This window comes from Artemia franciscana, chromosome 9 (assembly GCF_032884065.1).
Source record: "Artemia franciscana chromosome 9, ASM3288406v1, whole genome shotgun sequence".
Taxonomy (NCBI): domain Eukaryota; kingdom Metazoa; phylum Arthropoda; class Branchiopoda; order Anostraca; family Artemiidae; genus Artemia; species Artemia franciscana.
This window is the reverse complement of record NC_088871.1, coordinates 913,921-940,078: the sequence shown is the minus strand read 5'-3', so window position 1 is coordinate 940,078 and position 26,158 is coordinate 913,921. Positions and strand designations below refer to the sequence as shown.

At 35.6% G+C, this 26,158-nt stretch overlaps 2 protein-coding genes across 2 annotated transcripts in view; both read left to right on the top strand.

The window, feature by feature from the left end:
- LOC136030854 (EARP-interacting protein homolog) overlaps positions 1-26,158 on the top strand; it is a 171,302-nt gene that overhangs the window by 86,114 nt on the left and 59,030 nt on the right. The gene's annotated exons all lie outside the window — the stretch shown is intronic.
- The window catches only part of LOC136030848 (EARP-interacting protein homolog), a 34,815-nt gene that overhangs the window by 1,331 nt on the left and 7,326 nt on the right, over positions 1-26,158 (top strand). Inside the window, exons 2-5 of the mRNA XM_065709893.1 lie at positions 146-368; positions 4,742-4,971; positions 18,710-18,888; positions 24,749-24,874. Of these exons, the coding sequence (XP_065565965.1) occupies positions 146-368; positions 4,742-4,971; positions 18,710-18,888; positions 24,749-24,874 (758 nt within the window). The remainder of the gene's footprint in view (positions 1-145; positions 369-4,741; positions 4,972-18,709; positions 18,889-24,748; positions 24,875-26,158) is intronic.

Here is a 26,158-nt window from a genome sequence, read left to right as displayed (position 1 = left end):
AAAAAAAGAAGTTTATACATATCAAAAATAATGATAATCAAATTATAGTTGCTTAGAAATAATTATGCTTGCTTTAAAACATTATGCCTGCCAATAATTGGATTGTAAGTGCTTAAATTTTTGAGTAATTTCTGTTTTATTCCAGGCAAGAGCAATCACATCTCAGGCCAATGATACTGAAAAAGTTCAGTTTTTTGTTGGTACACTATCTTTGAAGGCATTGAACCATATTTATGTACTAGATTATGATGAAGACTCCAACACTGTTGGGAAAAAAGTATATTCGTTTAAAAACGGGGAAGTTTGGGGTTTGAAATCACCTCACTTTGACCAGGAATTACTTGCTGTAATATTTAATTCAGTTGAAGGTAATAGTTTTTAAATTTATATTATAATTGCTAAAAATAGACTATTTTTGGTGTATTTTTGAAAAATAAATTCTATTTTGACTGTTTCCACCATCCTGGGTATTTTATTTTCGTATGTCTGGAAAGTGCACAGGAAGTTAAGTATCCACCTGGAGCCAAACGAAAAGTAGGTCGTCAGGAATGGTCTGGCAAGAGGTCATAAAAAAGGAATATGAAGGCAATTGGAACTTCTTGAGAGGGGTAGAGTTAAGCTTTGAATTGGTTGGGGTGAAGGAGAAGCGTGCACAGCTGTTTTGGCCTTAAGCGGCTTGTTGGTACAGTTAGTTTGTAGGAGTAGCATTCTTAGTGTACTAATAAAAAGCATGTTCTATTTCTCGCTATTTGAAGTATCTTGGGTGAACATTTTCTTGGAGTATCTGACAACAATTCCCAATATGATTGGCTGGCACTTTGGGTAGAACTATACAAAAGATTTCTGGTAAAGTCCAGCTGGTCTATTTCAAATACAGTCTGAAGCTGTGGAAATCTTTCTCGTGCCTTTGGGGAAATTTATTTAACTGGAAACAAACCAATTTCTAGATATTTGATATCACCAGCATCTTTTGTTATTTTTCTAAACGCTCTGACAATAGAAACCATCCAAGACTCAGCCGTGGTCTCTAGGCATTAGTCTACTTTGGCATGTCTTGTTTTATACCTTTTAAGTGTGCATACATTAGGAAGAGCAGTGGAAGAATAGGGGTGGTGGTGGTAGTAAAAGTGACTAGAAGGGCTCTTAAAGAAGAAGTACAAGCACTTGTTTGATCCTTGATTAGTCCAATTTGTATTTAATTAATGCTCTGTCATGCTATTAGCTGTATAAATTAGTTACTTAGATTTTTATTGGTTGTGGTCTTGAATGGAGCAGCCAGTGCTACTTTTGAAGTGTTGATTAATTCTTGTTAAACCGAGATAAACTAGCATTTATTTTTACAAATCCTGCTGAAATACTTTCTTGTTCAGAATGCCATCAGCTTTTTGGGAAAATAGCAATTACTTCCCAAAAATAGTCAATTTTTTGACTATTTAGTGATGAATAGTAGTAAAAAATAGTAATTTTTGCTAGTTATAATTTATTTTAAGTAAAAAATAGTAATATATATATATATATATATATATATATATATATATATATATATATATATATATATATATTCATCTGTACAAGTATATAAGTATAATTTATATACATAGGTATATAAGTAAAAGTAGAATATACAAGTACTAAATAGTAATTTCGTAATAAAAATTTTTAATTTCCAAAAAAATAGTAATTTGGCAGAATTTTATGTTTTCACTGCTAGTTTTATTCCATTGTCTTCTTCTCCAAAACATATGACGGAATGGAACTCTCTTAAAGGTGATGGTTTGGAAAGTCAAGTTTAGACCATACCAGGTTACTAAGATGAAATTACTGCAAAATTTCATGTTAAGTTAGTTAAGTAAGAAGATAAGTCACCAAATGTATATTATTTATGCAAAAGCACCTGCTTTTGTCATTTTTGTCTCAGTTTTCAGCATATCTTAAGGCATATTTGGGATGGAGAACATATGTTCGTTACTTGCTTAGACTTATTTTTTTCCACACCTGGAGCAGCATAAAGCAGCAACAGTACATGTCCTCATCGAACAGTACTTGGCCAAAATCGTAATTCATTTAGAGATGACTGCTGGACTATAGCTGTATTTTCAAGGGAACGGTCAAGTGCCTTCTGTTGCCTACCACTCTTCCCTAGTACCAGTGGAGGACAACACCAAACATCATCAGGGGACCCGCGCTTGTCCCATATGAATCATGTGACCCAGTATAATCATCTTCTAAGCCAGATTTTATTTTATTTTTGGCTGCTTGGTGAATGCCCTGATTGGAGTATTACTTATCTCGTCAACCCAAATATTTGCAACTACTCCTTGAAGCCAATACTTTTCAAAGCCAATGAACCTTCTCTCAATGGCTTTAGACAAACTCGTAGAACAGGATCTATATGTCAGCATAGAGATGACGCACAGGCACAGAGATTGTTGAACATGCACAGCTTGAGGAAATATTAGTGTGTGTCCAAACTTTTATTAAGAAATTCTTGTATTTTCATAAGCAATGCGTCTCTGTCATGGCTCTGATTTCGTGTTAATGTATTGCCCAGGTTTTTAAATTCACCAACTTTTTCACAGGGCCATATCTAGGGGAGGGGATAAGGGAGCAAGAGTCACGGGTATCGAATCCGAGGAGCGGCAACACAAGCTAAAATTGTGGTATTTATGGGCAAAAATCTGTATGTTTGCAGTATTGATAGTGCAACAGGGGACAGGAAAGTCTACCCCCTCCCCCCGATAAAAACCTAATTCCGGCTCTGTTTCATCAAAATCCGAATCCCCTCAATTTAAGAACATCTGCAATTGTAGACAGGAGACCATTCGACATCAACATCGTCTTTCTTGTATTAATCTGTAAGTCGGCTGCAGAGACGTTTTCAACAATTTCTTCACTGTTCTGTAGTTTATCTTTTCTAATTTAAGCAGTGGATTATATCAATAGCAAATTGCTGTCACAAGACCATCTCTCAGGGTTCAATTGCGCTCCTTCACAGAAGTTGCTGGAACTCAAAACCAATAATATGATTATAGTAAATAGAAGTGAAGATAGGAAGCAATATACCTTCCAACTAGCCCCGATAGCAACTCTCTGTTCATCCGTTTTTAGTCTGTACTGCACACAGCTGCTAAACGTGCAGAGTTATAATCATCTTTCTAGCAGATTCTATATAAAACTTATTTTGGCGGAAATGTTTTAATTTGTCCACTTTAAGTTAAAAAATGATCGTGCTGCAATAAACTGTCATTTTCTTCTAACGCTTGCTTCTAAATAATAGTTTAGTTTAGAAGGTTGAAAATAGTTTTTCATGAATTTTGATTTTGAGAAAGCATCTGAATTCAATACATTTCAACAAACTAAACCAAGGGTCCTGAAAATAAAGAAAGAAATTCATATTCGACAGATTCTAGGCCAATTTCATTTTGAAGGACAAGTATGAAAGCTGTTCGATATTTTTTTCTTAATTAAACCAAATATTAACACAAATACTTATGGCAATTCCGTGATATCAGGAACTTTAATTTTATAAATTCGTAATGTATTTATTGGGTACTGTTTCTCCTTTGCTTCATTAACATTAAGGGTGGTTTTTGGATATAAAAAAGTTGCATAAACTGCCAGTTCTGATAAGAACTGGTTTTAAAGCTATATATAATTTAACTAATTCAAATTAACTCTCTAAGTCGTTTTTTTAGAAGACATTTGTGCTCTGTGCTTAGAGATAAGATGCACGCATTCAGCCAATCCTATCTTATGGATTTGGCGCAGGATGGCTTATTGAGTTGTTTTTTAAGTATGATTTTTTTTTTCGCTCTCTTCTTATTCTTTGTTTTCCTGTTGTTTTCTTGTTCCCACTTTTTGTTTTATTTTGTGTCATTTTGTTAATGTTGTCGGTATTGCTGCTCATTAATGTTTATCAGCCACTGCTAACAAGTCTTTGACTTTCTAAAGTGGCTGATGTGGTTCTTTTGTATATTTATGATATATGTATAATAAAAAGTGTCTCTCTCTCTTAAAAAAAAGTAATCTTTGTATCTACACTTATCAGTTTCCTACATTTGTATGCCAATTTATGTTGCCATTGTTGTCACACAAAGATATTTTGCTGAATGAAAGGACTTTTCTATGAGAATTATCCGAATATAAAGTTATACAGTTAATATAAAGACTTTCTTTTAAGGTAAAGAAGGACCCAAAAACGTTTTGGGTTGTATTGAAACTTTGAGCTTTTCATGATTACAATAGTGGACTTTATGATGACATTTTGCCGATAAAGCTGTATTATGTATGAGAAATGTTTAAATAAAAAAGCTTAAGAATTGCCAATTTTTTAAGGAAAGTGTGACCGGAAACTGAATTTATTTCTTTGGAATCGTTTTTTTTTGTTTGTCTTAGGGAATTCAATTCGATGGTTGATATATGAAGCCAGCGTTCGGCAACCATGACATGAAACCCCTAGTTGCAATGCAAGATGGCTAATATCAAGATTATCAAATACAAAATTAATTGGTTACTAATGGAAGATTGGTAAGGCTGTAAATATTAGCAAAACCTTGTTTTTGATGGAAAAAAGGAAAAGGTTTACAAAACACCACTATTTTGACTTATTTTATATTTTTATCTGCCACTATACCAATTTAGTGTTGAAACTCGACGCTAGGCTGCAGATTATGTCTTTGTTTCATTATTTCAATCCCACTATATTATTAGCCTATAATATATCTAATCTTTGATTTTTCAGACTCGTCAAATTCACTAAAGGCTGGAGTTTTTAGAATTCCCAACTCAGAATTTCCTAGCATTCCAATAGCAGAGAACTCAGGATGTGTCGAAACTGTTTCTTTGTTTGATACTCACAAAATTGGAAAAAATGTGAGATCCCTTGAGTGGCATCCAACCAATGGCTCAGAAGCTGTTATGGCCGTTGACGCCAATCTGATTATCTGGAGCATGGCAACTTCGTCACCCACTGTAAGTCAGTGGCCATTTTATGTATCATTAAATATAATGAGGCTGGTTTAGGGGGTGGCAATAAGCTCATTGGCCATCAAGGCTCATTTTAAACTTGTAAACACATTATATATGTAGGAGGCTATCAGTAGTGAGGGCTTTTTTGGATTTAACAACACCCATAGCCACTACTCTTTTCTTCCTTTAATGGTTTAAGATGACAAAGAAGTTTAAAAGCGATTACCCTCAAGACACATCTTCAAGATGCAGGTGCATGGTACGTTATAGACAATATATTCTAAAAGATGCAGATGTCTATCATGTAGTAGGAAATGTTTCTAAACGATACAGGAGGTTGTTACGTAATCGGTTTTGTTTGGTTAAAGATTTCTTTGGTTGTTACATAATAAAATTTTTTTACGTTTGCTTGTAACGTAATAGGGGATTGTGTACTTCACGTTTTCTATGGTTGTTATGCAATAGGGTTTGTTTTCTAAAAGATAGTGGTGCTTGTTACGTAATAGGGAATGTTTACTTCAGTTCTTTGCTCGTTACATAATAGGGTTGGTTTGCTTTGGTTGTTACGTAATAGGGTTTGTTTACTTATTCAAATGCTTTCTTTGGTTGTTACGTAATAGGGTCTCTTTACTTTTGCTTGTAACATTACAGAAAGTGTTTTTTATTTGATTCTTTTAAAATCCCTTGAGGGCCAGGAAAAAACCTTTACGGGCCTACCAAATCATGTTTTGTTTTGATCTATATGTTTAAAAGCCTTAGGAGGACCAGGAAAAACCTTCAGGGCCCACTAGTGAGGAACCTTCAAGATGCCGGGCCCCAGCCAGAAATTCCACCAGGCCCCTAGCAGCCAATTCAATCGTTCCCTAGCAACCTCTTTCACTGCAGGAAGGGTCCCTAGCAGTCAATTCCAACGGGGCCCCTAGCAATCAATTCCAGCGGAGGCCCTAGTAAGCAATTCCAACAAGGCCCTAGCAACTAATTTCAACGGGACCCTAGCAACCAATTTTAACGGACCCCTAGCATCCAATTCCATCGGACTCTTTGCATCCAATTCCATTGGGCTCCTAGCATCCAATTTCACTGGGGCCCCTAGCACCCAATTCCACCGGGGCCCCTAACATCCAATTTCACTGTCAAGACGTTTTTTCAAGACCTGTCATGACTTTTTGAGACATTTTTCTTCAAGACTTCTTAAAGACACATTTCTTCAAAACGTTTTTCTTCATGATTTCTTTAGTTCTTACGTAATAGGAAATGTTTATTAGTGTTAAGGATGACGCATTCACATGTGACTTGTTTCTTCAGAATCTGTGGGGAATCTCCGCTTGAAACAGAGGAGGGCCCACACGTGGGATGTCTCGTAATGACGATGTACATTGGGGATATTACATAATTACTTGATGAATTTTTTTCTTCACGATTTCATTTTTTTCAAGGCGTTTTCTTTTCAGGGAAACTTTGTAATCAGAAGATTTTTGTCTGCATTAGTTTCGAAAGAGATTTCCCCTCAATGGAATGGAACGCTAGACAGCTGTCCTAAGAAAGCCTTTCTAATATTTCTATTCAACGAGTACTTTCTACGTGATAGCCTACGCACGGAGAATTCACTGCCAAGCTTTCTAGAATGATTAAATGAATCGCCTGTTACCAACCCTTTCCAGATGAGAGCGCGTAAGCATCTCAATACTATTGATTTTTGATATATTAGAAGCACCTGCCTGCTACTTTCCATGAATTTAAATCTCGACGCTAGCAAAATCACATTAAAAAAAATGAAACATGCTAACGAAGACATTCGGTTATTTCTGAGAGGTTTTAATGAAAATGCCACGCTTCTTTGAGCCAAGACTATGCATATTCACAACTTTGTGACAATATGTAGCTGGCCCATCCTAGTAAAGAATTCTATAGGGGGAGGGTTGTTATTAGAGGTAAGTTTGAGCCATATTATGTATATTTTTGATTGCTCTATTGAAACACGCAATGAAAGAAAAATGAAACACGCAAACGAAGAAAAAAGACACACATTTACCATTCGGTTTTTTTCTGAGAGGTTTAATGAAAATACCACGTTTCTTTGAGCCATGTATATTCTTTGACTAAGTATATTCACGTCACCTTGACAGTATTTGGCTGGCCCAACCTAGCAAGCAATTCCAGAAGGGGAGGGTTGTTACTCGGAGCTCTTGATGAAAATGCCTGTTTCTATTGCTGTATTAGACGCACAGGCATGTCACATTCCATTGATTTGTATCTTGATACTAGAAAAAGCTAATTTTAAAAAATTAAACACCAAAATGAAGAAACAGACACATTTTTGCATTCGGTTATTTCCGAGATGTTTTAATGAAAATACCACGTTTCTTTGAGCCAAGACTACGCATACTCACGTCACCGTGACAATATATGGCTGACCCACCCTAGCAAGTAATTCCAGAGGGTCAGGATTGTTATTAAAGGTAAATTTGACCCATATTCAGAGATATTTCTGTGAGATTTTAATGGAAATGCCTTGTTTCCATTGTTCTATTAGGTGCACCTGGCTGTCAAATTCCATTAATTTAAATCTGTATACTAGTAAAATCACATTTTTGAAAATAAAACACGTAAACGAAGAAAAAAGAGATCCATTTTTCATTTCTTTTTTAGAATTTTTAGTGAAAATTCCACAGTTCTTTAAGCCAAGACTATGTAGATTCACGCCACTATGGCAATATGTGACTAGCCCACCCTGGCAAGCATTTCTAGAGGGGGAGGTTTGTTATTAGAGATAAATTTAAGCCATATTCAGTGATATATCTGGGAGGTCTAATGCAAATGCCTCGTTTTTTGACTGGGTGTTCGATATTAGTCGCTGATAAAATACTTCAACACCACCCACCTTAACTTTAAGCCGTAGAAAGTGTTATTAAAGGCGATTCACGTCACCCTTACAAACTATGGGTGGCACACGGCTCCCTCTGGTACTCTTCATCGTTCCAAAGACATTTTTTGGGTAGTTTTCTACAAAAATATCCGAAAGAATCGGTCGTTTAAACATAATGAAAAATCTCCAATAGCGTTTCTTCTAATGATTCCTGGCAATTAAGGCCAGCGTGGCACAATTTACCAGCCCAATGACACCCTCTGGCACCCCTCATCATTTTAAAGGTATTTTTCAAGTATTTTCTTGATAAAAATCACGCTTTATACCCATTGGCTCATGTTTTTGCAAGCCACCATCAACATGATACAGCAGATCAATTCACAAAAATAAAAACAAAGAGAAATAAAAATCAATGAAAAGACAACAAACTAGCCAGTAGAGTGAGAAGATGAAAGCCTATTACAACGCGAATATGTGAGATATTATGAGAATCCTAAATCTTACAACCTGTAAGATTTACAGGTATACTCAAACCGAGAAAACCTAGAGAGATATGAGACGTATAAGAAATGCCTTCATTCAGTTCTGAGGAAAGCAAAAAGAATTTATGTGAATAATAAAATATCTGAAAGTGGGAAGGATGGACAAAAAGTCTGGAAGGTCATTAATTCGGTTTTGCGACCAAATGATAAGAAAGCAGAATTGCCTTCCAGACTTTTTGTCAACCGGGGAGGCTGTTACGGAACCCACTCAGGTTGCAAAAGAACTCAGTACATTTTTTGCAAGGATAGGAGGAATTACATCTAATTCTGCGAAAAGTCCCCACAAACCCTACAAGCATTACCTTGGCTCAGCATGCACTAAATCAATGGCAATAATTCCTGTGACATCGACTGAAGTAGAGCTAATTGTGAAGACCTTGATAGGCACATCAGCGTCTGGATTTGACGGGATACACACGAAAGCCCTGAAAGCAGTCCTCCCTTCTATCCTAGAGCCATTAACTTATTTGATAAACCTGTCTATAAGAAGTGGTGTTTTTCCTTCGATATTAAAAAAAGCAAGAATAATCCCTCTGCATAAAGGTGGCCCTCATGACGATCCATCAAACTTCCGACCCATATCCATATTATCTGTTTTTTCAAAAGTTTTTGAAAAACCCTTACAAAGACTACTTTACCAGTTTCTTGAAAAAAAAAGATTTTTTAATAGTCGTCAGTTTGGCTTCAGACCTGGTCATTCAACAGAAGATGCTCTGGCATCCTTAAGCTTATTCATCAACAGAGCACTTGACTCAGGTCTTCTGCCAGCTGCTATATTGATTGACAGCAAGAAAGCATTTGACAGTATGGATCATACAATCTTACTGGGAAAGCTACAACATATTGGAGTGAGAGGGATAGCCCTTCAATGGTTTGAATCTTACCTTCAAAATAGGTGCATCTACATTGGTGACGACCCAAGAAACGACACTACTGTGAAATTTGGTGTGCCCCAAGGATCAATCCTCGGTCCTCTTTTGTTTTTAATCCATGTAAATGACCTAACTCGTATCCTTAATCCGAATCATGACGACCAAAAATGCTGTAACCTATGCTTTGCTCAAACATCTGAGGACATTACTAACGAGCAAGATGAACTTATAGCATTCGCTGACGACACTACAATTACCTGCTGCGGACTTGATATGCCTTCACTCCAGCGGAAGCTTGAAAACATCATAGAAGAGACCCATCTGTGGATGGATGCCAACAAACTTGTCATCAATGTAGAAAAATCTTGAATCCTACTATTTTCAAGGGTAGGAACCCTTCACCCAGAAATAACAGGAATTGTGACGTCTCGTGGAAAGGTTCAACGACCAGTAAATAGATGTGCAAAATATTTAGGAGTAATAGTAGATGAAAACCTTTCTTTCCTTCCTCACATCCATGCTGTAGAATTAAAGCTTTCAAGGAATCTGGGTATCATGAAGAAACTGAAGCAAACATTCCCACGTAAAACCCTTACCCTTCTCTACAATGCACTCATTAGACCCCACTTACAATATTGCGCAATGGTATGGCAATCAACATTCAAATCCCATCTGAAAAAACTGGATTCCATCCACAAAAATGCCTTGAACATCATCAAACACACAGAAGATTATCTCTCGCTGAAATCGCTGTTTGAGCTTTCCTGCTTGGTTTTTGCTTTCAGATTCCTCTCCGGCTTGCTTCCACCGTCTTTTAGGAATCTATTCAGTTTGGTATCCGAACAGCGTCTTCCAATTACAAGACTATCTGCACAGATCCATATTCGAAATACGCCAACAGTGAGGTCGGATTTTTCGCCTGACATCGTCTGTGCTAAGGCTTACAATACCCTACCGCTTGAACTGAGAGATAGGAGCTCCCTTATTTCTTTCAAAAAGAGAATAAAAAATCATCTTGTTTTGAATTAGTTTAATTTGAATAAAGAATCTAATTAGAAAAGTGATTTTAGCTATTATTGAGTTTTTTTGTGGGGGTTGGAGTGGTTTGCTCCTGGATGAAGAGGTGGGGACTTGTAAGGATATTTTTTTGGTAGGGGCCATGGTTGTATCGAGAAGTGGAGGGAGAGCCATAGTGCGTATTTATTTTTGAGGTGATATGGGACTCAGCATGAAATTTTTGCATACAGATGAGAGATTAAGTATGTTATGACTGTTATAATTTTTTTTTAATAAACCCGAATGGACTGAACTGAAACTGAAACTGTTACAATCAAAATATAATCATGGATTACCAAAATCTTGTGTTGTATTATGAAAATATTGGCTGATATTATCAAACATCTTGCACTACATCGTACAAGAATAAGTGCATTATCAATACCTGAAGTGGCATTATCAAAATCATAAAAATTATTAACAAAATCTGTCACGATATTATCAAAATCTTACCAGGCATTAATTAAATTTTTTTAGCACTATCAAACCTTGTCTGAAACTGCCAAAATCGAAAATGGTGTCATCAAATTCTATCTGTTATTACCAAATTTAACGTACTACAATAAAATCGTATCTCCTATTATCAAAATTGTCAAAATTTTGCCAAGTATTACCAAAATGATACAATTATTCTGTCTGATATTTTCAAACATCTTGCACTAATCATCAAAATCACGATAGATATAATGAGAATTCCCTTTGTATTATCAAAACCTAGTGTAATATTGTCAAAATATTGCAAGCTATTAACAAAATCTTGCATGATATTATCAAAATCGTAAGTGATATTAACAAAACATTTTTAGCTATAATCAAAACGTGTCTGCTATTACCAAGATCCGACATGGTTGCTATCAAAATCTTGCTACCTATAAACAAAATTTAACATAGTGCTATCAAAATTATGTCTGCTATTATCAAGAATATCAAAATATTGTCAAATATTTTCAAGACCTTACATGATAATATCAAAGTCTTGCATGATATTACAAAATCATATTTAAATATTACGAAATTCTGTCTTGTATTTTCAAAGCCTTGTGAGATATTATGACAATCCTTTCAGGTATTACGTAAATTTTGCCAATTATTATCAAAATCAAGAATGATGCAAGAAAAACCGTGCCTGGTACTATCAAAGTATTATTAAGTATTACCAAAATCTTGTGTGATATTATCGAAATCATGGCTGAAATTATCAAATATGTTGTGCTACATTATCAAAATCCCACATGGTAAACGAGAATCATCTATTGCATTATCAAAACCTGCAGTGGTGTTAACAAAATCACGGAAGTTATTAACAAAATCTTGTATGGTATTATGAAAATTTTACCTGATATTAACAAAAGTACTGTTCTGGTAATATCAAAACGCCTCTGATATCGTCAAATCTGGTGATGTTATCTAAATTGTGTTTGCTATTACCGAATTTAACATAGTGTGATCTAATCGTGTCTGTCACTATCAAGACTATCAAAATATTACCAAAATCTTGCATGATACTATCAAGATTATCAAAATCTTTCCAAATCTTATCAAAACCTTACATGATATTATCAAAGTATTGAAGGATATTACTAAATCACGTTTAAATATTACAAAATCTTGTGTTGAACTTTCAAAGCCTTGTGAGATATTATCAAAATCCTTTTCCGGTGTTCCCTATATCGTCTAAGTTAATATCATAATCTAGGATGATGCTAGCAAAATCGTTTCTGGTACTATCAAAATATTATCAAGCATTACCAATAACTTGTGTGATACTATAAACATCATACTTGAAATTAGCAAATATTTTTCGCTATATTATCAAAATCTAAGATGGTATAATGAGAATCCTCTATGATATTATCGAAACTTAAAATAGTATTCTTGAGATTTTGCAAGTTATTAACAAAATCATGCACGCTATTATGAAAATTTCGCCTGATTTTAACAAAAATAATTTTCTGGTAATATCAAAACTTGTCCGATATCGTCAAATCGGACATTTTGTTATCTAAATCGTGTCCACTATTACCAAATTTACGTCGTGCAATCACATCGTGTCTGTCGTTATCAAGATTATCAAAATCTTGCCAAGTATTACCGAACTTTTGTATCATACTATCAAAACTTTGCCTGATATTATGAAACAACTGACACTACATTATCAAAGTCTCGAGTGATTTACTGAGAATTCTTTATGACAATATCAAAACAATACATGGTACTATCAAAATCATGCAGGTTATTAATAAAATATTGCAAGGTATATCATACCTTGCAAGATTTTGTTAATAATTTGCACGGTTTTCATTATGCAATCTCAGGTTTGATTATGCAATTATTCTTGTTATGTCAGGTTGAATTATGATAGTGCAGTGCAAGATGTTTGATAATATCAACCAAGATTTTGATAATACCACACAAGATTTTGGTAATGCTTGATAATAAATAATTGTTCCAGAGAAGATTTTGCTGGAACCATTCTAGATTTTTATAATAACTTGCAACGTTTAGATAATGCCCGAAAGGATTCTTATAATATCTCACAAGACATTGATAATGCGAGACGATGTTTTGTGATATTAAACAAAATTCGGTAACATCATGCAAGATTTCGATAATATGTAAGGTTTTTATATTATTTGACAAGATGTTGATAATCTTGATAGGGGCAAACACAATTTTAATAGCACTTTTCTGAAGATTCCTGAATAGGTAATAAGATTTTGATAGCATCATATTAGATTTTGGTGATAGCAGTCACGTTTTGATTGTTGCTAAAGATATTTCATATATAACGTGTGAGATTATGATAATACTATGTGAGACATAGCTAATAACTTGCATGATAGTATCGCTTGTGGTTTTGTTATTGGCATAAATGATTCTCATTAGATCAGTCGAGATTTTGATAATGTAGTGCGAGATGTTTCATAATGTCACACAAGATTTTGTTAATATCATACAAGAATTTACAAATATTTGGCAAGATTTTGATAATCTGGACTATAGCCGACACGGTTTCATACTACTGTATCAAATTTTGGTAATAGCAGACATGGTTTTGATGAAACCATTTTAGGTTTTGACAATATTGGACACATTTTGATAGCAACAGAAAATATTTTGTTAATGCTAGATAAGATTTTGATAATACCACGGATGATTTTGTTAATTCCTTGCATGATTTAAATATTACCATTTCAGTTTTTGATAATGCAATAGATGATTCTCGCTATATCAGGTGTGATTTTGATAACGTAGTGCAAGATGTTTGATAATGTCAGGCAAGATCTTGATAATACCACACAAGATTTTCAAATGCCTCATAATATTTTGATAGCAATGGACACGATTTTACAAAAACCATTCTAGATTTTGATCATTACTTGTAAGATTTAGGGAATGACCTCTGAATGGAACCGGAGGAATTGGAACCCTGGAATCGGGGACAGAAGTGTTGGAACAAGAATTGACAGACGAGAATCGGTGGAACTTGAGCTGGGACTGGAACTGATGGAGCTTGGAGCGGAACTAGAAATGCTGTAGGGGGCGGAAGCGGAATCTGGCATCACATTATTATGAAAATACCTAAAATATATCTTAGGAATGATGAGGGGTGCCATCTTGTGCCAGAGGACCATTCATTTTATGGTACGGTTGTGGGAATTGACATCGTGTATAACGTTGAGGGTGGCTTGCGAAAACATGACCCTATGGTTTGAAGTATGATTTTTAGCAAGAAAATGTCTGGAAAATGTCTTAGGCATGACGAGGGGTGGAAGAGGGCCAGTCATAGTATCGTACAGTGGCGCGAATGGACATTGTTGTATCGCGTTTAGGATCGCTTGTGTTGTCAAACAAACCGATGGGTTTGATGCATGATTTCAAACAAGAAAATACATAAAATTCATAAAGAATGATGAGGGTGCAAGACGATGTCATCGGCCGCGTACATTGTGCCACGCTGGCTGCAATTGTAATTGCAATGCCAGGAGTCATCTGAAATGACTCTATTGGGCATTTTTCATTTGGTATAAGCCACCGATTCGTGTAAACGGATATTTTTGGAGGAAAATGCCCGAAGATTAGATGCGTCTAAAACAATTTTTAGGTGGAGGGGGACTGAAATCTAACACCCAGTCAAAGAAACGAGGCATTTTCATTAAGACCTCCCAGAAATATCCTCTAAAATATAAGCCATAATAATTAAATATTTAAGTCATAAATATATTAAAAAAAAAATATAAAGGCAGAGAAAAACAAGGTATTGTCAGCCAGTGAACCTATGTTAAGAGAGAATAAGCAAATATTTTGACAAGGACCTCCGCCAAGTCGTCCTCAATGCCAAAAACAACAAAAAATCTAACCTTTTGACGAAAGACAAGTAGGTACTAAAAAAAAATAAAACAGAATACATGAAAGACACTTTCATCAATTGAATTGTGCAAATATTATCTGCTTAGCAATAGTCCCTACTTATTCCCTACTTCCCTACTTATTCGACTCACGTTAAAAATGTGGACAGGTGTTTTTACCTTAAACTGAGGAAAAATCTTATTTGAACTATTTAAGATTAAGTTAATGTAAATTAGGCCTATTCAAATATCTCCAGTGTCTCTATTTATAGCCAATTTTTTTTTGATATACTTGTTAATCTCAACTGCCTCTCTAAATGACTGGTAAACCATTTACATTTGATATCAAAATTTCTTCCTCAAAAAGAACTAAATGGTCCGTATTTTCGAAAACAATGAGGGCCAAAGCAGAATCAAAATCATCATTTTTATTTTTATTTTCAAATCTCAGGTCATTATCTATTCAAACCTTGTGTTCATGCAGTCGTTCCCCCAACTGTTGATTGGTCCTGCCAATATAGATAATATTGCTTAAATTTACCTCTAATAATAACCTGTCCCCCATGGCATTGCTTGGTAGTGTGGACTAGTCACATATCACCATGCTGGCGTGAATATACATAGTCTTTGCTCAAAGAAACGTGGCATTAGTTATTTCTCAGAAATAACTTAATGCAAAAATGTTTTTTCTTTTTTTGTGAGTTTCATTTTTGAAAAAGTGATTTTTTAGTGTCAAGACTTAAAGTAATGGAATCTGATAGCGCGCATGTAAAAGAGCAAAGAAGCTAGGCATTTTCAGGTAACAAGGCTTCTATTTACCTCTAATAACAATCCTCCCCCTCTGGAATTGCTTGCTAGGGTGGTGCAGCCACATATCGTCACGGTGGTGAAAATATGCATAGTCTTGGATCAAAGAAACGTGGCATTTTCATTAAAATTTCTCAGAAATAACCGAACGCCAAAAAGGGTCTGTTTTTCTTTGTTTGTATGTTTCATTTTTCAAACTATGATTCTGCTACTATCAAGGTTAAAATCAATGGAACTTAACAGGCAGATGCGTCTAAAAGATCAAAAATCAATAGCATTAGGATGCTTGCCTGCTCTCATGTGGAAAGGGTTGCAAACTAGCGATCCATTTAGTCATTCTAGAAAGGCTGGCAGGGAATTCTCCGTGTGTGGAATAGGCTATCATGTAGAAAGTATTCCTCGAATAAAAGTACTAGAAAGGCTCTCTTGGTTCAGCTGTCTAGCGCTCCATTCAAAGGAAGGAAAATCTCTTTCGAATCTTGATGCGGACAAAAATCTTAGGATTATAAAGGTTCCCTGAGAAAAAGAACCTTGAAAAAATGAGATCCCAGAGAAAAAAACGACTTGAAAGAAAAATGAAATCCTTAAGAAAAATCTCTTGAAGTATTATGTAACATTCTAATTACGTAAAATTCAAAGTTTGTGCCCTCCTCAGTTACAAATGAGGATTATCCATGGGTCTTGGAGAAATCAGTCAAGCATGAATGTGTCATCCTTAACATTGGTAAACATTCCCTATTGCGTAAAGCGTTTGAAGACGTTTTGTTCAAACGTCTTGAACAAAAATGTCTTAAAAACGTCTTGGAAATCAACCTATTGAAAAAAACGCCTTGACGGTGGAATTGGATGCTAGGGGACCTGGAGGAATTGAGTGCTAAGGTCTCCAGCGAAACTGGATGCTAAGACCCCCAGTGAAATTGGTGGTAGGGCCCCTCGGTGGTTAGGGTAGTTGCCCCGGTGAAGTTGGATGCTAGGGGCTCTATGGAATTGGATGCTAGGAGTCCGTTAGAATTGGTTGCTAGGGCCCCCGTTGGAATTGATTGCTAGAGATCTGGTTTGAATTGTTTGCTAGGGCCCCTATTGGTATTGACTGCTTGGAGCTCCCTCTCCCATATGAAAAGATTGCCAGGGGCCCGGTTGAACTGGTTGCTAGGGGCCCGCTGGAGTGTTGCTTGCTAGGGCCTGGCATCCTGAAGGTTCGCCTCTAGTGGGCCCTGAAGGTTTTTTTTTCTGATCCTTGCAGGGTTTTTAACATAACGACCGGAAGAAAACATGATTTGGTAGTCCCCTGAATCTTTTTCCTGATCCTCGCGGGGTTTTAGAACAATCAAAGAAAGAACACTTTCTATTATGTAACAAGCAAATGTAGAGAAACTCTATTACATAACAACCGTAGAAAGCACATGTGTAAGTAAACAATACAATATAAAACCGCGAAAAAGAGATAAAACCAGGACAATGGCGGGTGAAAAATTAAAAAATACGCAAATATTTCGATGAAGACCTCGTCTTGACCGTCCTCAGTGCAGAATAAAACGTATAGAATATATAAAAAATCCTTAAAAATAGACACAAAATTAAAACAAGATGACCCTTTCAGAGTAACGGTGAAAGGGTAACTCAGTCCTCGTTTTTTTCTGTTTTTCGTGATTCTAGGTTTGTCATGATTAGACAGTGTGATCTCAGGAATTATATGAGTAAACCAGCCAAATTATGTATCAACCAAAGTAAATAAACCGTATTATGTAACAAGCAAAGAAATCCTGAAGTAAATATTCCCTTTTACTTAACAAACACCTCCATCTTTTAGAAAACAAACCCTATTACGTAACAACCAAAGAAATCCTGAAGTAAACAATTCCCTATTACATAGCAATCAAAAGTAAACAAACCCTATTATGTAACAATCAAATAAATCTTAAAGTTAACAAACCCTAATACGTAACAACCACCGACATCGTTTATAAAACATCTACTATTACGTAAAAGACATCTGCATTTTTAGAATACATTCCCTATTACGTAACGTGCACTTGCATCTTGAACATCTGTGTCTTTAGGGGAATCGCCGTTAAACCTCTTCGTCATCTTAAATCATTAAAGGAAGAAAAGAATACTGACTATGGGTGTTTTTAAATCCAAAAAGCCCTCACTACTGCTATCAATCCCTACCCCCTTTTTTAATTCCTTAAATTCTTTTTCTAAAGTTTTATGGTTTCCCCGAAATTGCATATATTTTCTATGTCTTTTGCTAGCCTTTGGTGTTTTTTTTCCAAGATCATAACCCTAACCCCTCCCCAATGAAATATGCTCCTGAGTACGTGCCTGTATAGGAACGATAAGATTTTTCATGGGGTGAAGAATTTCTTTTTTAAAGCGTGCGTTCTTTAGTCAAATTTTCTCATATTTCTCCTATTTTCCAAACTTTTCTGGTCAAGAGGATGGGAACACGAGGATTGGAAAAAAAAAATCAGGCCTTTTTTCTAGAGTCAGAATTGTCACGAATCAGAAAATATTTCATGAGTGAAATGACGATTCTACCATCAACTTTTGTTTTTCAATTAAAAGAAGATTTTATTTTAAGTTTTGGTTTATTATTTATATGTACCCATTACTTGTTTTTTTCCCAGAACTTCGGTTGACATCAGCTAATATCCCTGTATTTTAATATTTAACTGCTTATTCATTGTGAATATTCCGAACATTATCTAAATTATCATAATGTTGGGCCTTTGCAAACTCTGTATTAAATGAAATTTCGTTTTATTTGGAAAAAATAAGTTTTATAAGATTTAGCTATATTTTAAGTTAAGTTCAGTTTTATTTAAGTTTGAATAGTAATCTCTATTCGAATTATCTTAAAAACACACATATATATTTTTATGGACTTTTAAACTTACATAATGCAAGAAAATTCAATGTTCCGCATGTTGTTATATTCATTTTTATTTAAGTTTGAATTTTTTTTGGGATTATCGTAACATACACACATATATCATTTTATACAATTGTAAACTTATATAAAACAACAAAATTCAATGTTGTCCCTGTCGTTCAGAGTGGGGGGCGGCTGTCCTCTGGTGGCTCTTGTGATTGGCTTTTGTGAATTGTTTGTCGTTTTAATGTGTAATCTTGCTTCAAAACTATTCCTAATGACTAATTTAATCAGTTAATAGGAATCAAGTGTGCCAAACATTTATTATTTAATATTTAAAATGTTTATGACCTTGTATTTATTCTGGTTTGAAGATAAAAACCCAGCTGAACGTCGACTCTTCTCCAGACTGTCAGATCAACGTTTGTCGGTGGAATCCTCATCACCAGTGTTCCCAAGTCGCTACCGCCTTCCAGAGTTCAATTCAAAGTTGGGATATTCGTTCTATGAAAGAAATATGGCATATTGAAGATGCCCATAGGAAGAGTGTAAGGCAAGACTCGGTCATTCTTATCTTTTTTTCGAGTGCTATTTTTAATTCGTATTCAAATTCATATTCATTCATTTAAACTAATTAAAAAAAAAGTTTCTGAAAAGAAGTTTTTTTAAAAAAAGTAGAGGTCATATTAAACATAAGATCAGGAGAAATAGAAGCCTACAATAACTCTAACTCAAAGTGACCAGAAATTATTATTAAAGAATAATTGAAACCCAAAAAGAACAGAAAATAAATAGACTATCATAGCACAAAAAAATACAACAGGCTCGAATGTAAATGAATAAATCTTAAAACGAGTAAAGTTTAAAATGAATATGGAAATCAAGCTCAAAACGAACAAAAGTATTTTGCTATTGAAGCATAAATGAAACCCAAAAAGAACGGAAATTAAATAAACAATCATAGCAAACAAACATACAATAGGTAATAATGTAAATGAATAGATAAATCTTAAAACTAGTGAAACTTGAGTTGAATATGCAAATTAAGCTTGAAACGAACTAAAACCACTACAAACAAGAGTTTAGGTTTTGCCTCCTTCTCTCACTGTAAAAATCTAAAACCTACTGTGTCATTGGCGCTTTCCTGAAAACTATATGTGTGTTGAATAGTCTTGGAAAATACAAATAAAATCAAAGTGAATGTTTGATATAATGCTATTAATAGTTGAAAGATCATCAGTTCAAGATTTTATTTCACCTTAATTTTATTTTCATTTTCGAGGCTGTAATAACGGGAAAAGAAAATATTTGTAATACAATTCGTTTTCAGTGAAGCACCAATGACGCAGTAGGTTTAGACTTTTACAGTGGGAGAAAGAGACAAAGGTGGTTAGTTGATTTCTGATCACTTTTGACTCTTAGGTAGGGCCCTAGAAATTCCGATTTACAAACGAATGAGCCCCCTCTGAAGTCTATATGACCGTCCCTTCCACAAAAACTTTATATACCCCTGAGTATAATTTGCGGTATTCGCCCCTAGGTTCTGGGGGCTTTGTTATCCCTGGAGTTTTTGTTATATGATCCTTGGTCCGTTTTGAATAAAATGGCTGTATAGAAAAATATTTTGGACGCATTCGGGAAAAATATGGTTGGGGGGGGGGGCTAGTTGTCATCAGGTCACTTTTGACTCTGAAAAGGGGAATTAGAACTTAAAATTTCTAATCATTTGAGTCCCCTCCGAGGTTTATAAGTCTACTTCTTCCGTAGAGTTTTATTTGCCCCCAGGGCATAAGTTACAACCCTTTCCTTGGGCTCTGGGGAGTTTTGTTGACTCTAAAATTTCTGATATATGATCTTTTGATTATTTCAAACAAACTGACAATCTCAAAAGTTTCATTAGATGCATTTGGAGAAACAAGGGTATGTGTGTTTGGGGGGGGGGGGTAGATACCCTTTGATCCTTTTTGACTCAGCAAATGGCAACTAGAACTTTCAATTTCCAATCAAATGAGCCACCTCTTAAGTTTATACGACCGACCATTACATGAAAACCTTATATGCCCCCGGGGCGGAGCTTAAAACACTTGCCCCCGGGCTTTTAGGGTTTGTGTAGACTCCAGAGTTTTGTTATCTAATGTTTGCACTATTTTTAACAAAATTGCTATTTCAAAATTGTTATCGGAGGGGCTTGGAGAAAAAGGGGCTTGAAGGAGGGGGTGCTAGTTGCCCTCTGATCTCTTTTAACTCTTAAAAAGGGAACAAGACCTTTCACATTAAACTTTCCAATCAAATGAGTCCTTTCTGAAGTTTATACGAGCATCCCTTCTATAAGAACCATATATGCCCCTAGAGCATAACTTACAGCGCCTACCCCCGGGCCCTGTTGGGTTGTGATGACACTGGAGTTTTTGCTATCTGATCTTTAGAAAAATGGCTATATCAAAATTTTTATCGGATATATTCGGGGGGAAAAGGGTGTGGGGGAGGGGGGCAGTTGCCCTTCAATCACTGTTGACTCTTAAAAAGGGCACTAGAGGTTCCAATTTCCAGTCATCCCCCTCTGCAGCTTATACGACAACCCCTTTCATATGAAGTGCCTCTGGGAAAAAAATAATGAAACATTGCAGACGTATGGTCTTCACTATAGGCAACGCTATAGCGTTGCCTCTGATAGCTATTGTAGCGCTTAAAATGAAGGCTAAAACACACCACTTTTACAATCACAATGTAATTTCTTGGAACACACTGCTTTTCCATTTACAAAAATTAAGAGAGAGAAGAAATGGGTTCCCTTTAAAAAAAGCTGTGAAACAAAACAAAAGATGAAAAAATGATTAATGATTTGATTATGATTAGTCAGACAGTTACCTTATTCGCAGTTCTAGAATTGTTGAAAATGTGAGTTGTATTTACTTGTTTGTTTTTTTTTTCTTTTTTTCTCTTTTGTGTTAGTTGTCGTTTTCTTTAGGTGATGTTACTATTTTTTTAATTTCTTTTTCATTAAATTTATTTCGTTGAAAAAGGCTCCCGGACGCGGAGTCGAAATATTCAGGTTGTTAAAAAAAATATTTTAGGTTTTGCTATTGTTTTTGTAAATTTTGTTTTGTTCCACTGCTTTATTGAAAGTAAACCCGTTTTTTCTCTCTTAATTTTTTGCGAGTCACAAAGAAAGCGCAAAAAAGGGTTATTATTGTGCATTAACAAAATAGGGCCTAAAGGTTTTTGAAAATCTGTTCGCTCGGTACTTGGCGGACTAAAGCTTCTTTCGATGCGTGGTAAGTCCGCTGATGGGTGTGGATGTTGGGAGAATAGATCGGTGTTTTCCTTTGTTAATATCTTCCGAATTTTGTTATTAGGTCGCGTCTTCAATTGAACAAAGTGGAGGATTTCAAGAACTAAAGAACGTGTTTGCCGTTGCCGTAGCGGGATCCCAGTATTATTTTAGTATCTAGTTTTGAACATCTATTTTCACTGACAAATAAGCAGTTTTGTGAGTTTGGAGATCCCACACAGGGCACTAGACATCTTAAAGTCCGAACTGGCTGTGGTGATCTCTGCCTCTGTCTCTGTCCGAAAGCCATACTGTCCTTTCAGAGACCCTTCCTGTTTACCTTCCCCAGATTTCTTCAGGTACCCAGTTAGAGCTGGGTCGAATCTTGCTGAGCTTAGAGAGTCACGCCACTGACCCCCGTACCAAACCAAATAATGGCAACACCAAGGATCGAAACCTCGCCGTTCTGGGAAAGGATTCCAAATCCAGCGCGCCATCTACCGATCATCCACTCGTGAATGCTCGAGGATAAGCCTGATAAAGGTTGTATGTGCTACTCAAACAGTTTGTGGTAACCGAACTCTAAGTAAGGAGCGACTCGGCTCAATAGTGACCGAAACTCTAAAAAACGGAATTTTGATATCAATACATATGTCAAAAGAATCGGGGTTTTATACTGGTTTCAAATATGTATGTTTCAATGATTTTAGTCTTACCCATCAAAGGTTAAGAGGTTGAAAAAATTTTTTCTCGTTTTTGAAAAAGGGGGTTCCGCCCCCTTAAAAGTAATAGAATCCTAATGAAAATCACGGTTTCAGATTCAGCGTGTTAGAAAATCCTATGTAGAAGTTTCAAGCGCCTATCTGAAAAAAGTGAAATTTTGAATTTTCTGCTAGAAGAAAGATCACGGATGCATGTTTATTTGTTGTTTTTTTCCAGGGGTGAGTGTATCGAACCGATGGTCCTAGAATATCTTGAGAGGGCTCATTCGAACGGAAATAAAAAGTTCTAGTGCCCTTTTTAAGTGACAAAAAAATAGGTGGGCAACTAGGCCCCCTCCCGCGCCTTTTTTCTCAAAATCGCCGATCAAAATTTTGAGATAGCCATTTTGTTCAGCATAGTGGAAGGTCGAATAACTATGCTTTTGGGGGTATCATAACCCTCGTAAAGCCCAGGGGAATAGGTCTTTAAGTTGCAATATTTGCCTATTTATTAAGTATAGTATTTGTTATTGGGAAGTATGCATACATTTTTCGGGGGGGGGGATTTTCTGCTGGTTGGATTTTTCTTGGTGATATTTTCCATGAGGAGGGAAGTTTCCAGGGGGTGAATATTTCATGGGAAGTTTTACATTGAGGGAGTTTGTCAGAATTACTATACGAAATTCTTCTTTTGCCTTGCTTCTCCTTTCCGTCTCAATTTTACGCAGAGATGTTAAGGCTAATTGGCTTGGGTAAATTTTCACGGGGATTGAATTGCCTAGGAATAAATCCTTGGGGAGGAGGGATTTGCACGTGAAGGAGTTGAAAGATTTCCTGACATTATTTAAAAAACGATCAGAAATTAAATAAATAAACCGTTTAAAAAAAAGCAGTTAAAAAAAAAAATTTTAACTGAAAGTAAGGAGCAACATCAAAACTTAAAACGAGAAAAAAATTATTGCGTATATGTGGGGGTATATTATGTATCAATCTTTTTAGAAGGGCTCCTGAAACACTATGTTCGCTTAATTAGAACAATAAGAAGCTGTTTAAAGTATTAAAAACCTTTAGCGTAAAAAGTGAGGAGCTGTGGAGGAGTAACCCCCTCACATACATAATAATTTCTGTTCTTTTTAAGTTTTAATGTTGCTCCTTACTTTCATTTGAAAAAAAATGTTTTTTTTTTATTTAATAGGAGTTGAAAATGTATGAAGTCTATTCTGCGCATACTTGTTAAATCATATATAGACTAGTGGCCTTTACGTGCAGTATTGTCGACATGTAGCTTAAATTAGAAATCAATCTAAATATTTAGCCTAGCATTGCTACAGAGGAGACAGTTGGAAATGGCGTATCTGTGATCATTTATCCTGATTAAGTGGATTGAATTGTAGAACTTCCGGTTTGTAATCGTTCACTTGTAGGTTATTTGATTTACACTGCTTGATGAGGTGAAGCCTGTTGCTTTTTTACCACATTTTCAACTATGTCCTTGAGAAGTGTAAGCAAGTCGTCGGTTTTTAGATGAGTAATTGATCTAATCATCAGAAAAGTTAAAAATCATCTTTTATACTAAACAAAATAGCGTTTTGTGTGGAAACTAGTTATCGTGTGGTGTTTCAGAGGCTACGATCCTCAAAGAGGAGTGTTGGACAATTTCAAATCAAAAAGGGTGGCAATCTGTCAAAAAACTTCAACTTTTCTGTACAAAACGAATGATTATTAATTAGTTTATTTATTTTAACCAAATCTAAATAAAAATAGCGAATAAATGCTTAGAAGTATGAATAAGCATCAATCAATAACTTTTGAGACAAACAAAAGAATTATTGAGAAGTAATATTGACAGAAACTTAAACGAAATATTTAGATAATTAACTAGAAATAAAACAGACTCAAAGAAAATGTTATTATAAGTGTTTCATAGAGTGACTGGGTTTATTTTCGTCTTTTTGTATGGAAGGGGTTTTCACCCTAAAAAGGTGGAGAAGCGGTGCCCTAAGGTAACACATATGTGTCAAAGATTTTCGCATTTTGTTTTTTGTGTTCATGCATTTGTCACACAAATGCATTATAGAAGGTCGAACATCACACAAATGTTTTGGAAAAGGATATCTGATTTTTCTTCTTTTTTTATATTGACCGACAAATACAAAAGGAAATGATAGGATTATAAAACCAACGTGAATGGATTTTGCTGCCATATGTAAGAGTTATTTTATTTTGTTATCACAAGTGCACCAAGGATTCTGCTGCATAAGTAACTTTTCCATGCTAAATGTGACAAAACTTTTTTTTATAATTTTTTTTGACCGAAGAATACAAAGGGAAAAGCTAGGATAGTGAAACCAAGGTGGCTAAGTTTTAGTATATAAATGATTACATAATATGAAATGATTCCGTTTGTAAAACTTTGCAATAAATATTTTTACTACTTTTAGGGCACTGGACTTCAATCCAAATAAACAATATTGCTTGGCAAGTGGTGGCAACGATGGAAACATAAAATATTGGGATACAAGGAATGTTAGGAAGCCTGTGCTCGTCCAAACAGCCCATTCACATTGGTAAAGTTGGGTTTCTATTTACTATCCTCTTTTCATTCATCCCCTTTCTTGACTCGATTTTTCTTTAATATATAAATACCTTATTATTAAGTAAAAAGGCTCTATTTAAAGAATATAAAAAAGGTTGTTCTTAAAGAATATTGAAGATTATTTAATGTTTAATTCATCCTGGTATCAAACTTGTATTTATAAAATCGGCCTTGCAAACTCTTTTGCTTCATTTTTATGGCACTTGGTATTAACCAAGTGATATATAGCAATCGCCAATTCTGTCGGCCTGTCTGTCTGTCGGTCCCGGTTTTGCTACTTTAGGCACTTCCAGGTAAGCTAGGACGATGAAATTTGGCAAGCGTATCAGGGACCGGACCAGATTAAATTAGAAATAGTCGTTTTCCCGATTTGACCATCTGGGGAGGAGTGGGGGGCCGGTTAATTCGCAAAAAATAGAAAAAATGAAGTATTTTTAACTTATGAGCGGGTAATTGGATCTTAATGAAATTTGATGTTTGGAATGATATTGTTTCTCAGAGCTCTTATTTCAAATCCCTACCGGGTCTGATGACATTGGGGGGAGTTGGAGGGGGGAAACCTAAAGTCCCGGTTTTGCTACTTTAGGCACTTCCAGGTTAGCTAGGACGATGAAATTTGGCAAGCGTATCAGGGACCGGGCCAGATTAAATTAGAAATAGTCGTTTTCCCGATTTGACATTATGGGGGGGGGGAGTGGGGGCCGGTTAATTCGGAAAAATGGAAAAAATAAAGTATTTTTAACTTATGAGCGGGTGATTGGATCTTAATGAAATTTGATGTTTGGAATGATATTGTGTCTCAGAACTCTGATTTTAAATCGCAACCGGATCTGATGACATTGGGGGGAGTTGGAGGGGGGAACCTAAAATCTTGGAAAACATTTAGAGTGGAGGGATCGGAATGAAACTTGATGGGAAAAATAAGCGCAAGTCCTAGATACGTGATTGACATAACCGCAACGGATCCGTTCTCTTTGGGGGAGTTTGGGAGGGTTAATTCTGCGAAAATTAGAAAAATGAGGCATTTTTAACTTACGAAGGAGTGATCGGATCTCAATGAAATTTGAAGTTTGGAAGTATATCATGTCTCAGAGCTCTTATTTTTAATCCTGACTGGATCCGGTGACATTGGGGGGAATTGAGGGGGGGGCTAAAATTTTGAAAACGCTTAGAGTGGAGGGATCGGGATGAAACCGGGACGGATCCGCTCTCTTTGGGGGAGTGGGGGCGAGGGTTAATTCTGAAAGATTAGAAA